At 38.1% G+C, this 14,097-nt stretch overlaps 1 protein-coding gene and 1 pseudogene across 11 annotated transcripts in view; both read left to right on the forward strand.

Annotated features, from left to right (window-relative positions):
* The window catches only part of FRYL (FRY like transcription coactivator), a 274,545-nt gene that overhangs the window by 257,529 nt on the left and 2,919 nt on the right, over positions 1 to 14,097 (forward strand). For 7 of the 11 annotated variants that reach the window (XM_040484078.1, XM_040484071.1, XM_040484087.1 and 4 more), the window contains 6 exons: positions 821 to 1,028; positions 2,747 to 2,896; positions 3,674 to 3,772; positions 9,940 to 10,008; positions 12,609 to 12,626; positions 13,360 to 13,470. In XM_040484078.1, coding sequence (XP_040340012.1) covers positions 821 to 1,028; positions 2,747 to 2,896; positions 3,674 to 3,772; positions 9,940 to 10,008; positions 12,609 to 12,626; positions 13,360 to 13,470 — 655 coding nt within the window. Of the gene's footprint in view, positions 1 to 820; positions 1,029 to 2,176; positions 2,500 to 2,746; positions 2,897 to 3,673; positions 3,773 to 9,939; positions 10,009 to 12,608; positions 12,627 to 13,359; positions 13,471 to 14,097 lie in introns of those variants that run through there. The other 4 variants (XM_040484034.1, XM_040484042.1, XM_040484066.1 and 1 more) reach the window with 2 other exon arrangements.
* LOC121040353 (uncharacterized) lies at positions 4,391 to 4,505 on the forward strand (annotated as a pseudogene).

Raw genomic sequence — 14,097 nt, forward strand, 5'->3', positions numbered from 1 at the left:
ATTTGCACCTGTTCAATTAAAAAGCCTTCAGAATTGACCATTTAAAATGAAAGTATTCTGAGGCGCCTGGGTGGCTCAGTTGGTTAAACATCTGGCTTTGGCTCAGGTCATGATGTCATAGTCCATGAGCTCGAGCCCCATGTCGGGTTCTGTGCTGACGGCTCAGAGACTGGAACCAGCTTCAGATTCTCTGTCTCCCTCTCTCTCTGCCTTTCCCCCACTTGTGCTCTCTCTCTCTTTCTCTCTCTCTCTCTCAAAAATAAATAAACATTAAAAATAATAAAAAATAAAATGAAAGCATTCTTTTTTAAGTTTATTTGTTTGAGAGAGAGAGAGAGAGAAAGAGAGCACATGTGCATGGGGGAGGGGCGGAGAGGGAGGGAGAGAGAGAGAATCCCAAGCAGGCTCCACACTCACAATGAGTGTGAGCCCCATTGCAGGGCCCAAACCCCCGTGAACCGCGAGATCATGACCTGAGCCACGATCAAGAGTCAGGATGCTTAACTGAGCCGCCGAGGCACCCATAATATGAAAGCATTCTCATCTGAATTATTCACAGAAGCCACTGAAATTAATCCATTCCCCTGGCATATTCTAGGACTTGGTTTGCTTTGAGGTGGTTACATGAAATTAAGTTTCTAATTCCAGAGATGCCACGTAGAAAGAACACAGAGATCTGCTTATTTGGACTCTCTTAGGAAGTTTAGGCAGTTGTACGTTTTCTAAGTCAATGCATGCGTTTGAATACACACGGTCTGTGTTGGATGCCTTCAACTATTTTCAGATGGTGTCGTGATTACTGTGATATTTGTATTAACAGTCAAGATGAAAAAGAGCAAGATGGCTTTCCAGAAGTCCAGACCTCCCCTCTGCCATCACCATTTCTTTCTGCCATAATAGCTGCCTTTCAGCCGGTTGCATATGACGACGACGAAGAAGCCTGGCACCGCCACGTCAGCCAGATGCTGTCTGATACCGACGGGTCCTGTGCAGTGTTTACTTTTCACGTGTTTTCCAGGCTGTTTCAGGTCCGTGAGGCTCACGGTTTTCTGAATTTATATCAACAGTTACTTGATAAGGTTTTGGTGTTTTGATCTAAAGTCTATATCTCACCTTCTGTTTTCTATTTTTACGTTATTTTATTTGTTTTAGCGTCAGAGGTTTTCATATGCCCACTGATTTTCTTTAAAAAAAAAAAAAAAGTTCTCCCCAAAGATGGTGATATTATTTAAATTTATATTGTGACACTGTAGTAACTGCTGGTAATTTACGCAGTGACGAGTACAGATCCCTCCCTTTAGGCAACTAAAGCACAACTTGGAAGCAGCATCCGATAAATTCTCTGCAGGAGGGGGGACACCAGAAACATAGTTCCTGCCTTCCAAGAGCTTACAGTCAGTATCACACAAGTTTATACTTAAGTACTAAATTAATTAACAATTTTGTGTCTCGGCACACCTTAAAAATTTTAGCTAAGGTTGCTTCCAACTGTGAAAATAATGATGAGCTAACATTGCAGTGCGTGATAGGCATTGTGCTAGGTCCCTTACATCATTTACTTCTTGTAACAGACCTGTGAAATGTACATGTATTTGGAGCATTCTGTAGCTGGGGAAACTAAGGCACCAAGAAATGCCATTTAAGTCCTCATCCGCTGAACTGTGTACCGCTCTTCTTCTTGACCTAAGCAAATGCTGCCCATCTGGGAAGACCTAGCTAAGGACGTATTCTCTCTGCAGCTTTCCCACCTATGGCAACCGCCAGCCTCTCCCTCCCGGAAGTTCTTTACGCTCATTGGCTGGAGCATTTGTTTTATTCTGGACTTTTGCCCTGCTCCTTGGTTTCCTATTTAGTAGTTTTTTCTTTCCAATGATATTGTTTCCTGATGCCTGAGACTGTAGCTGATGCTTTTATTGTGATTAAATCATAACGACACCCAACAGTGCAACACATGCCCATGTAGGCACATGTTATCCTATAACTATGCCATTGACAATATAGTCTCATTCGCTGAGTGCTCATTGTGGTTTAGGCACGATTGGATTATTTTATGTTAATGAGTATTCTTGAGTTTTGAGAAGATATTACCCCTAATGCATATGTATGACTTTAATTAAATCCGATGGCAGCTCAGAGCCCAGGACAGTAAACCACATTTACTGAAAGTTTCTTTCAGGTAGAGCATTAGAAGAGCTACTTCTCCAGACATGTAAGGACTTTATTCCCCGTGATGTGCAGCATGTATTCCTTCTGTCTCTCCCAATGAAAGAAATCTCAGGAATGGGGAGATGAATGGCATGTATCATTAGTTTCTTTTTCTAAGTAGTGCTGTTTTGTAAATCTTTGATCATTTTGTGAAATTAACGTTTCCAAAGAAAAGCCTAAAAACACAGATTTACAGACCAGTTATTAGAATGCTGTATATCACTACAACAGTGATTTTATTTATTTATTTAAGTTTATTTATTTTGAGAGAGAGAGGGAGAAAGCATGAGCCGAGGAGGGACAGAGAGAGACAGAGAATCCCAAGCAGGCTCCACACTGTCAGCACAGAGCCCGACACAGGGCTCAGACTCCCGAACCGCGAGACCAAGAGGCAGACACTTAACCAACTGAGCCACCCAGGCGCCCCACTACAATAATGATTTTAAGAGAAAAGTTTGCCCTGATTACAAATGATGCTTGTTAAAGATGAAAAGGGCCTTCTTATGAAATACTAAATATTTTTTTACGCTTTTTTCCATAGACAATTCAGAGAAAGTTTGGAGACATAACTAATGAGGCAGTCAGCTTTCTTGGTGAGAGTCTGCAACGCATTGGTACCAAATTTAAAAGTTCACTGGAAGTGATGATGATGTGTTCAGAATGCCCAACAGTCTTTGTGGATGCTGAAACAGTAAGTATTTTTTTAAGTTTGCTTATTTATTTTGAGAGAGAGTGCGCATGTGTGAGCAGGGGGAGGGGCAGAGAGAGAATCTCAAGCAGCCTCCGTGCTGTCAGCACAGAGCCCAATGGAGGGCTCGATCCCACAAACCGTGAGATACCTGAGCCAAAATCAAGAATGAGGTGTACAGGTTTATATTTTATATATTTGACTACAAATATCCAGCAAAATATAATTCCGGTGTATTATATGCAGTGACTTGTGACTCTGATTCTGACCCCTCCCTCTCATCACTCTTCAGAGTCATAGATGGGAAGCTAGAAAGTCATGCTCTAGAGATAGGTACTTTCCCTCTGATTCTTGAATAACCATGGTAGGAGAGGGCTAGACCTACTCCCATGAAGAAACCAGGGCCCCTTGGTCTTCCCATTTTGTGTTAAAACACACTCAGAGATTATGTATTAAGATATTCAGAGAATTAAGGTTTAACAGGCTTCAAAAGTTTACCTTTAAAGGTATATACCGGTCTGACATGCCATTTCTCACCTAAGGCAGTTTTTGAAAGCATTTGAAGGTATGGTCATCCTTGGTGGCACCCCAGAAATCCCCCTGTATTCCTGCTCTGTTTCAGTGAAAGGTCAGCCTTTGGTATGGGACAGAGTGAAGTAAGGGACACTGGCACGAAGTCGGGCCAAAAACCAGCTATCAGAAATTCCATGATCCAAAAGTTGTCGGTCTCATGACTGTGATCAGAAATGATAACCTGGACCACTGTTTCTGATTTGACAGCTGACGTCATGCGGTTTGCTGCAAACACTCAAGTTCAGTGTTTTGGAGTTGCAAGAGCATCTGGATACCTACAATGCCAAAAGAGAAGCAGCTGAGCAGGTCAGTCTCTTCACCACGTGAAAACGAGTTTGCTTTTGACCCCGGAAACGTGCACTTGGCAGCTGAGTAGCCCAGATAGAAGAGGTCCTCTCGGCACTTGCCTCAGGGCTCTAGTGAGAATTATGGGGCCTCTGGAACTCTGTGTTCAGTGGGTTCCTATCTGTAGCTTTTAGAAACCAGCCCTCTAAGAACCTGAGAACACGGTGGAAAACTGCAGCGTTTTAAAAAGCTCAATGTGGAGACCACATAGCTGCCGTCAGCATTGCAAGTGGGGAAAGAAAAGCCGTACTTCTCGGAGAATGCATAACGGTATCGTGATCTGAGAAATCTGTAACCAGTGCCAAAGCTGGGACCTTTTTTCCAGCGCCGTGGACGTGGGCAAGCAAAGGGAAGAATAAGCATGTCGTCGATTCTAGATACTACTTGCAGGGAAGGGTTTCTTCAGCTCCAGTCTGGCCCTGCAGAATAGCAGTAGTTCTGTTCCCTCGGAGTAAATGGTTTCAACTAGCAGGGGGCAGAAAAGCTTTAAAAGTTTTTTTCACACAAACCGTATACAGTAGGCATTTTTTTCCTAGAACAGATGGATCTTCCATTAATTAGTATTAAACATTACATGTAGCGCTCGCTTCAGCAGCACGTATACTGAATTGGAACCATCCGGAGAAGATCCGCAGGATTGGCATGGCCCCTGTGCCAGGAGGATATGCAAATTCATGAAGCGGTCCATCGTTTTTGGAATATTACTCAGTCATAAAAACAGGATGAAATCTTGCCACCTGCAGTGACGTGAGCTAGAGAGTATTATGCTAAGTGAAATAAGTCAGTCAGAGAAAGACAAGTACTGTATGATTTCATTCGTCTGTGGAACTTAAGAAACCAAACAAATGAACAGGGGGTCAAAACAGGCAAACCAAGAAAAGATTCCAATGGCAGAGAACACGCTGATGGTTGCTGGAAGGGAGGTGGGTGGGGGATGGGCTAAATGGGTGATGGTATTGAGAGCCCTTCCTGTGGTGAGCACCAGTTGCTGTATAGAAGTGATGAGTCGCCAAATTCGAGATCTGAAACTAATTTAAAAAAATTTCTTTGATTAAAAAAAATATCCCATGTAAAGGCCTAGGAAAAGTATAAAACCTGTCTCTTATTCCCTTAGTATACAAGGTAAGAATATAAGGCACAGATACTGTATATGAATAATTAGCAACAAAAGGAAAGTGTCAGTTTATAGCTATAGATAAAGTATTGGCAATGACAGAGACTCTGCAGAATTGTGCAGATCTAACAGACCAGATGCCATTTACTGTGACTTCCAAAGAGAGGTCACTTTGGGCTATTTAGGAAAACTTCATGGAATAGAGATCTGACCTTAGGCCTTGACGAGATGGTAATTTTAGATTGGGGGATTCTTTCAGGGCAAGAACATGCTGTAGGAAAATACTTCTATTAAGAGCTTTCTCCCCTTATAAGGGAGGAAGGAATCTTACATTTGGACTGAAAGAATTGCAGATTGGTAAAGAGGAAAGAGTTTTCAACATCAGGGCAGTATCGGGCAAGATCTGGTCATCTTACAAATATAGTAGTCCGCCCCTTATCCACAGGGGATACGTTCTAAGACCCCCACTGAATGCCTGGAACCATAGATAGTACTGGAACCCTATGTATACTGACTGTGTTTTCTCCTGTACATGATGAAATTTAATTTATAAGGTAGGCACAGTAAAAGATTATAAAATAGAACGATTATAATAATTATATATTATATATAATATATATCTTATATTTATATAAATTTATATATTTGTATAAATATATAATATATAATTTGTATATAATATAATTAAATTAAATATATATTAATATAATTTATATATTTATATGGTTTGTATATAATATATATTTATATAATTTATAATTAATATATATTATAATTAAATATATAATTATATATAATAATTATAAAATAGAATGATTATAACAATAGACTGTAATAGAAGCTGTGTGCATGTGGTCTCTTTTTCTCTCAAAATATCTTCTTGTACTATACTCACCCTCACTGTTGTGATGTGAAATGATAAAATGCCTTCCTGATGAGACGGAGAGATGAAAGACGCAGGCATTATGACGTAGTATATCCAAAGTATGACTTTGGATAACTGAAGCCACAGAGAAGGGTGGGGTACTGTAACACTGCCATGTGTGTTCTTGTGCCTGTCTTTTGTGTACTTAGGTCCACTGTCTGTTGAGTATCTAGGAGTAGAATTGCTGGGTCATGGGGCATACACACGTTCAACTTTAGCAACTTCTACCCATCCAGTTTTCTACAAGATGGTGTTTCAGTTTGTAATCCATGAAGAAGTGTGTACAAGAGTTACTGTTGCTTCCTATCTTTGCCGCCACTTGTTACTTGCAACTTTTAAATTTTTGGTCATTCCATCTAAATCATTTTGTGTCTTCAGAAACCTTTTCTGAAGATTTCTAAGTCATTTGTGTCTTCCGAAACCTTTGCCTTCCCTAGACGCTGCAGAAAATCACGCCTTTCTGCATCCGTGCCCCTTTCCAACATGGCTTTGCTGTTCCTTCCATCAAGAGATGAGGTCTGTTTCCCCACTTCTGAAGTCTGAGATGTCCTTCTCTTTTTCTGACCAATCAAATTCAGCAACGAAGCTGTGCAGTTTCTGAGACTAGCATTCAGGCCTCTTGCAGCTTCTGCATTTGCCATCATGTACATTTGGACAAACTCTGGAAAACTAATTTGACCCTTGGCCTCCTGGAGGATGAGAGGCCATGTGGAAGAGAGTGGAAGCATCCCAGCTGACAGCTAGCAGGCCGGGCATTTAAGTGAGGCCAGCTTAGAACTTCCAGACCCTGTCAAGCCATCAGATGACTGTGGACTGGTGAGGGACCCAAGGCAAGACCAGAAGGAACTCCCAGCCAACACAGATGTGTCTTGTTGTTTTAAGCCATTAAGCTTTAGAGAGGTTGGCAATATAGCGACATTTACCATCTACAATAGGAAAACACCAAACGCCTACAAGTGAATCTAGTCAAAGATAGGCTATATCTCCACCCAGAAGACTTCAAATGTTCTCAAAAGAAATTAAAGTCCACCTCAATAAATGAACGACTATACCATGTTCATGAATCAGAAGACTCAAATGGGTAAAGATGTCATTTCCCCCCCAAATCTGTAGATTTAATGCAACCCCCATTCAAAATCTCAAGCTGTCTACCAATGGAAATTGACAGGCTAACTCTCCAATTTATATGAAAGTACAAACAGCTAATTATAAGGCAAACCGCCTTCTTGAACACAGATCTGCAAACTATAGCCCATAGATCATAACTGGCCCACTGTTTTTATAAGTTTTGGGGGGACATAGGCATCGTATTTGTTTACGTATTGTCTATGGCAATTTTTGCACTGCAACATCGTTAAAATAGTTGTAACAGAGAATAAATGATTTGCAGCACCTAAAATCTTTGCTCTCTGGCCTGCACAGAAATAGTCTTAAAAACCTTGTCCATGAAGAACAACAACAACAAAGCCTAAGTAGAGTTAAACTTCCAGCCAGTAAGACTTATTAAAAATTTCAAAAGAGTGTATCATTGGCATAAGAATAAACAAATATGCCAATGGAATATAGAGAATCCGATAACATATATATAATATTACATATTATAATTATATATTAATATATAATTTACAGCATAGGTGCTATTGCATTGTAGCGGGCAAAGAATCTTCTTCTCAATGAATTTGCTGAATCAAGTATTTGTATACGGGAGAAACGTGATGCCTTCAGAGAAACCATCTCACCATTTCTTGTCCCGTCCATTCTTTGTTACCTTTTTTTCTTGTCCTTCTTGTCTTCTATCAACCAAGTATTTTTTGTTGCTCAGTTTTTCCCCCCTCTAAAAGTTTTTACTATTATAATATTTATACTATATATATAATATATATAATATATATATTATATATATATATATATATATATATATATATATATATATATATATTAACACATTCTTCCCATTATTCCTGGAGTCTCCTGAGGGTCACCGGTGAAAGTCAAGGGTGTTCATCAGGACCATCTTGGCAGGAAATGAACAGTCCTTCTTTTCAATGCCAGGAGACCAGAAATCTGCTTACGTCTTTAGCCTCCCAGACGGCTTGGTGGTTTGCTAGCCTCTCCTCCTGCTGCATGGGCTAAACTTGGTACCAAGGGAAGCTGCACATAGACCGTCAGCTCTCTTCTCTGCTGTCCCCTTTCCTCCAGCATCCTGGACCTTGATACCTCCCTACCTTTGTTAACCATCTTTGCCCAGCTCGGTGACACTGTGGGCCAGACACCCTGGGGCACCACTTTCTGTTCAGCCTCTCTGCCTTAGGAATAAGCAAAGCTTTGAATAAGCAAGTCCTCTGGATTAAACACAGGCATCTTTGCAGGCTCCCTTTCCGTGCTTTGTCTAACGCCCTCACCCCTGGTGGATGGTATTCTGCTTCTGTAGTTGTCCATGGAGGATTGACCTTATACAAGCTACTCCATCATGCCCAGGAGCAGAACCTCTCCAGTTCAATTTTAACCTTCATTTGAGCCCTGAGTAAAGAAACAGTTATGACCGGAAGACTGATTGGATGTAAACTGGAGGACATTTTATACAGAAACTCCTGTGTCTTGTCTACATTGGCTGGAAACATGTGGATCTCTATTGTTCAGGCCAGTGTGCAGCCACAAAACTATCGGCTTGGGGCTTGTCTTTTAACAGAGTAAAAAAAAAAAAAAAAAAAAAATCATAGCTTGTTGAATAAGGCTCCTAAAATGCTGTACCATTAGGCATAGAATAGAAAAATGTATGTTTAGTAAGAATAAGCCAGTAAACATTCAATTAAAACTATTTTTTTCTAATTTATTAGGATACTTGGGCAAATTGGACTGGGTTAGCGAGGATGATTAGGTGTATAAACATTTTAATATTTTGTACGAAGACTAATGTACACATTCTACAAGAGACTGCAGCTGAATTTTGCTGATAGAAAGAAATCTGCTGGATACCTTTTGACAGTGGATGCCAGCAGCTGTATCTCACTAGGAAAGCTTCACATGTTTTCTTCAGAGATGCTGTGAAGCAAAAAGCCTAAGGGCCTGTGCAGTCTGAGGGACTGGGATAAAAGCAACATAAGGTCACAGAGTTGTTTTGAAATCACTGAGATGTCTAATTTTCATTCTTTGCATGTAGAATGTTAAGCTACAGTTGAACGTTTTAAATGCCTAGTACTGAGATATTTTCAAAGAGAATACTTAATGTAGCAAGTAGTTTTTCTCAAAGTCCTAGTGATTTCTTATATATATTAGTTTTATGCTCAATCTGTCACACACATAAAGAACAAGAAAGTGAAAATAACGGGTATTGACAATATCAAACTGTCAAAACCTAGTAGCTTAACTTGAAGGCTCTTAGCTTTCACTTGAGCTTAGACATTCCATGACTCCAACATTTTTTCCCACTAAACTACAATGCTATTATTTTATTTTTATTTGACAAAAGAAAAGATCCCTTAAGTAAATACCCAACTTTAGGAAATAGCCCCTGGATAAGGAAAAACCACATTTGGCTTCTGTAGTCAATATTCTTGGGAGATAACATGTTTGTCATTCATTACAGTCCAAAAGGAAGGAAAAGGAAAAACAAGATTGAAAACGGGTTTCGGTTTCTGTTTCACTAATTAAAACTGACACTAGTCTTCTGAGAATTACACTTCTGATAAGCAAACAGACCTGGTTAATTGTGAGTTGGCTTTATTAAATTGTGCTTCCAAAGGCGAAGCACAGGTATAGGTTGTGAAGATTTCCAATAAAATCTGCAAAATGAAGAATACTCTGTCCTGAAATGGAGCACCAGAGGTCCCTAGAAGAGCAGACTGTCTATTGTGTTTCTGTGAATAAAACATCACAGTGTGTGCATCTGGTGCACAGCCTGCTTCCGGTTTGTTGCATATAAATAATTAGGCTCAGTGGAGGTTGAAGGCTATGTCTATAACCAATCCCAGAATTTCAAGTTAACTTTTAAAGTTATTTTATATGCACAGGCTGTTGTATTACCAGTGTCATCGTGCCTTGTACAGTACATTGTGCCTTGTTAAAATTTGCGGTTACTTATTTCTTTAGTGGTTAGACAACTGTAAGAGGACATTTGGTGCCAAAGAAGACGTGTATAGGATAAACACAGATGCACAGGTAAGACTCTTCTTCTCGGTTTTGCTGTATTTCTATGTCGGGTGAAATAATGCGTATGTTCGAAGGTCCCTATTTGATAATCCTAGAAATAAAATTGATAACACTCTTCATTTTTGTTATCAGAACGATCTTTGTCAAAGGTAGGTTTCACCGAAATATTGGCTTAGTAATGAAAAATTCACTTTAATAAAAATGAAAGACCAGCTTGTGACTGAAGCTTAATAACATTCAGCAGATAAGCTTGATGGGTATCTGGACAGTCCAAGTTAGATTGTACTTACATCTGCCTCTTGAAAAAAATGTTTCTTTTGCATTAGTATTCTGCAGATCAATTGTCTGGTCAGCAAAGCAAACCTAAGGAGTCATATTGTATACATTTCTATTAGCCTTTCTAAAGGTGAAATTCTGATTGGGTAAATTATAACTTTTTTTTACAGTGTAAAAGTCAGTGACAATAAAAGTAACATTTTCTTAGAGGAAAGTGCATATATGTAACACAGTATATTAAATGAGGATAAATTAAGCCTACAAATTATTCTAAGTGGGGAATATGCGTTGCATTCATCAATTTAACGACCTCAAAAATAATGACCTCTACATTGATGTCAGAGCTCCAGTCTTTTTCAACATTGGTTACACTGTTAGAGATTTCTAGTCACTGTAAAAGTTACTGTACTATTATAAAAATTGCAAGTTTTTAAAAAAACTGAAACATTGAGAAAATAATAGTATACTCTCAATAAATGAGTTTCACATTCATTATTTCTGTCCTTCCATGTGTGTCTTGTACATGCTCTCATTATCCCCATTTTGCAGATGAGGAAACCGAGGCTCAAAGAAGAAAATTTATCTAAAATCAGTAAGAAAAGAGTTAGAATTAAGATTCCAGTCTAGGCAGGCTGACTCCGAATCCCGCACTGTGTTCACAAGGAGACTGTCTAATCACCCATGTAAGGAAACAAGGGAAAATAAGGAATTAACCCCTAAACTAGAATTGGAGCCTTTGGTTCTGTCTTTGCCACTGTTTAACTACATGGCTTGAGCAAGAAAGATAAACTCCTTTTTTCCTATATGAATTAGGTGATTAGACTAAATGATTTCTTACATCCCCTCTGCCTTGAAGAAAAGAAGTTCCATCTCCAAGAGTTTAAGTGAGTTCTAGCTCAAGGCTTTCTACTAAGTAAAAACTGTACGTTTAAGACTTTCATTTATATCTTATTTCTCCTTTTATATTTAGCTCTTTGAGACTGGGGACACTTTTTACACATTACTAGTATCTGTTCCTGTGTACCAGAATAGTCTTTTGCATAATAAATATTTATTTTAAAATAAATGAAAAAAGAATTTGCACCTGCAAATTTCAATATACTTAAAAAGCAGTAATTCTCAATCTGGAAAGCTGGCATATTTAGAGTAATTTCTGGTAATTGAGAACTATAGAATTAATTACATTTGTGTTATCTCCTACAATTGTGGTGATCATAAACTTTATCATGATTTCTTTTCCATTACATCCCCAAGTAGATGCTATGGGTGTATGCATAGAGAGCCAGTTCCGTTTTTTATGCTAATAGAAATGAGAAAAAGTATTTGCCACTCAAATAGTTGTTACTTTCCATATAAAACTGTGTAAAGGAGAACCTCAAACTCAGATATGCTAATGTGTTTGACATCGGATTATGTTCCACTGATGTTCAGTGAATGACTATCCACGAAATTTATGATAAGCAGTAGGAAGCTAAAGTTCACCTTTGCTTAGCAAATCCCTTCTAAATTGATAGGAATAAATGTTATATAAACAGTCCTTCAGAGGACACTATTTAGAAAAGCACGCTTCAAAAGGGACTCTTAGAAGCAATATTTATGTTATGGCAATTGCTATTTTAATTAGAAATCATCCTTCTCTATTAATGAGGCTAGGTCCAAGTTGCTATAGATATTTGATTGTAGTAATTTTTAAATAGTCCATAAACTCGATGTTTCACTATGTATTTTATATACATCATCTGACTCAAACCCAGTTGGGTCAAACTTGTGAAGCTCGCTAAATTGCATTTGGGAATACAATTTAAAACCCACATCCGCTGTTGATATCTTACATTCTGACTCAGCACCAATTATGGCAACATAGGACCTAATTAGTAAGGGTAGGAAGCCTAGAATGACCCACACCAAAGATGATATTCTCCTAGGTATTTGTAAGAATATAGGCCGATTCTTTTCTGAAAACAGTAATGCATTTATTTTCTAATCAGAAATTTTCCACTTTACTAATGGAAATTTTATGACGTTTGGTTTCTTTTACAAGTTTTCCCAAGATCACATCAGTTCAATTTTCTCCTGTAGTTTTCACACGAGAAATTATAGCCTACATGTAATTTAGTTATTTGGCAAAGAGTTAAAAACACCCTGTAACACTTGTTACCGTAAGCGTATAAAAAGTTTTGTTCTGGAAATAGCAAATTTTTCTTTTGGGTGCAATTAAATGTTCTTCAGTTTGCCTGGGACATCTGTGACCCTAGTTAAAATGATTTCTTACACTAATTCTTGGTCTTTTTCTTCCTTTGTATTTTTTGTGACCCGATCTCCTTCTTGCTTAGCAAATGGAAATTCTAGCAGTAAGTGATTTGTCTTAATTTATAGACTTATCCGTGTCAGACAAACTGATTTTCATTTGCCATTTGTGACCTAGCAGTGTTTTGTCCTGGATTACTCTAAGAGTAGTGTGTGTGCTTCAGTTCTGCTGTAGCCCTAATCCATGAAACGTCGGTCCTATATAGATGAAGGTTCCATCATTAATATGTACAACTCGCAGTCGCCTGTTTGTACATCTATAAACTAACATCTTTGAATTTTGAACATCAAAGTGCGTATGTTAATTTCACGGTCTCATTTCAATGAGATTACAAGGTTTGGGGTTTTTTTTTTTTAGAAAAATCATTTTTAGGTAAGAGGTAATCCACTGTTACTTTGCTTTATCAAGCATTTGTTGATAAATGCTGTGAGATGAACATCTCGATGGGGCAAAAGTATATGCATTTGTACATTTTTTTCATTATGAATTTTATTTAAAGCATTTTATAGATTGCCTGCTGAAAAATTTTTTGTCTAATGTGAAAATGCGCTTCATGCTAAGTGAATTATGTAACCAACAATTTAATTTATATTTTAATCCCAGTCTTCAAAGCATCTTTCATCACCTTCACACTGTATTAACTTGCTTACTGCAGAGAAATAAATGCCAAGATAATTTTAACAGAATTACTTAAATATTTTTATTGGAAATACACTGTCTAATCAAACCTCATGGAAAACGGTATCTGAATTTAACACAGTGTTATTTACTCCTAGGGCCTGGAGCTCTGTCGAAGGCTGTACAAACTACATTTTCAGTTGCTGCTTCTGTTCCAAGCCTACTGTAAATTGATCAACCAAGTAAACACAATAAAAAATGAAGCAGAGGTAAATATTCGATTGTAGTAGGAATAACTGATTCTAGAATATGAAAACATGATACATATATTCTTTGTAAAAGAGCTTATGTCAAGAGTCACTTACAGTGAAACCTTTTTTCCACAATTGTCTTTTTAAAAGCAAATGATGTGCTGTTTCGGAACCTATCAGTAAATAAGACAGCAGGTAGCCAGTGGCCTTGAAAGGTTCAAGACCTTAAGGTCACAGCAGCCACAACAGATCATCTATAACCAAAAGTCAAAAAAAGCACTTCAACTCAATGAAGTCATAAGTTAAATTATGAAGCCCCTCCCCGCCCCAAACATCTTGTACATATATTTTTGTGGTTCTGGTGGTGCACATAAGAATCAACATGTCAAAAACACTTTGAATGTTGGGAGTCACGTAATGAATAGGCTCAAAGGTGGTGACTTTAGTCTTTTTAACCCCCTTGCCCACCCTGGTACTGAAACAGAAATGCTTTAACTTTTGTTAAATGGTTAAATAAATTAAAAAATACATACTGCTTTATATAAAATACATACTGGTTTATATAATATATATATATAATATAAAATATTTCAAAGGTAAATAACCTTTTAAAATATGAAGACTTTGCTGTCAAGAAAATTCACG

This window comes from Herpailurus yagouaroundi, unplaced genomic scaffold (genome assembly GCF_014898765.1).
Source record: "Herpailurus yagouaroundi ecotype Mexico unplaced genomic scaffold, PumYag 28, whole genome shotgun sequence".
NCBI classification, from domain to species: Eukaryota; Metazoa; Chordata; class Mammalia; order Carnivora; family Felidae; genus Herpailurus; species Herpailurus yagouaroundi.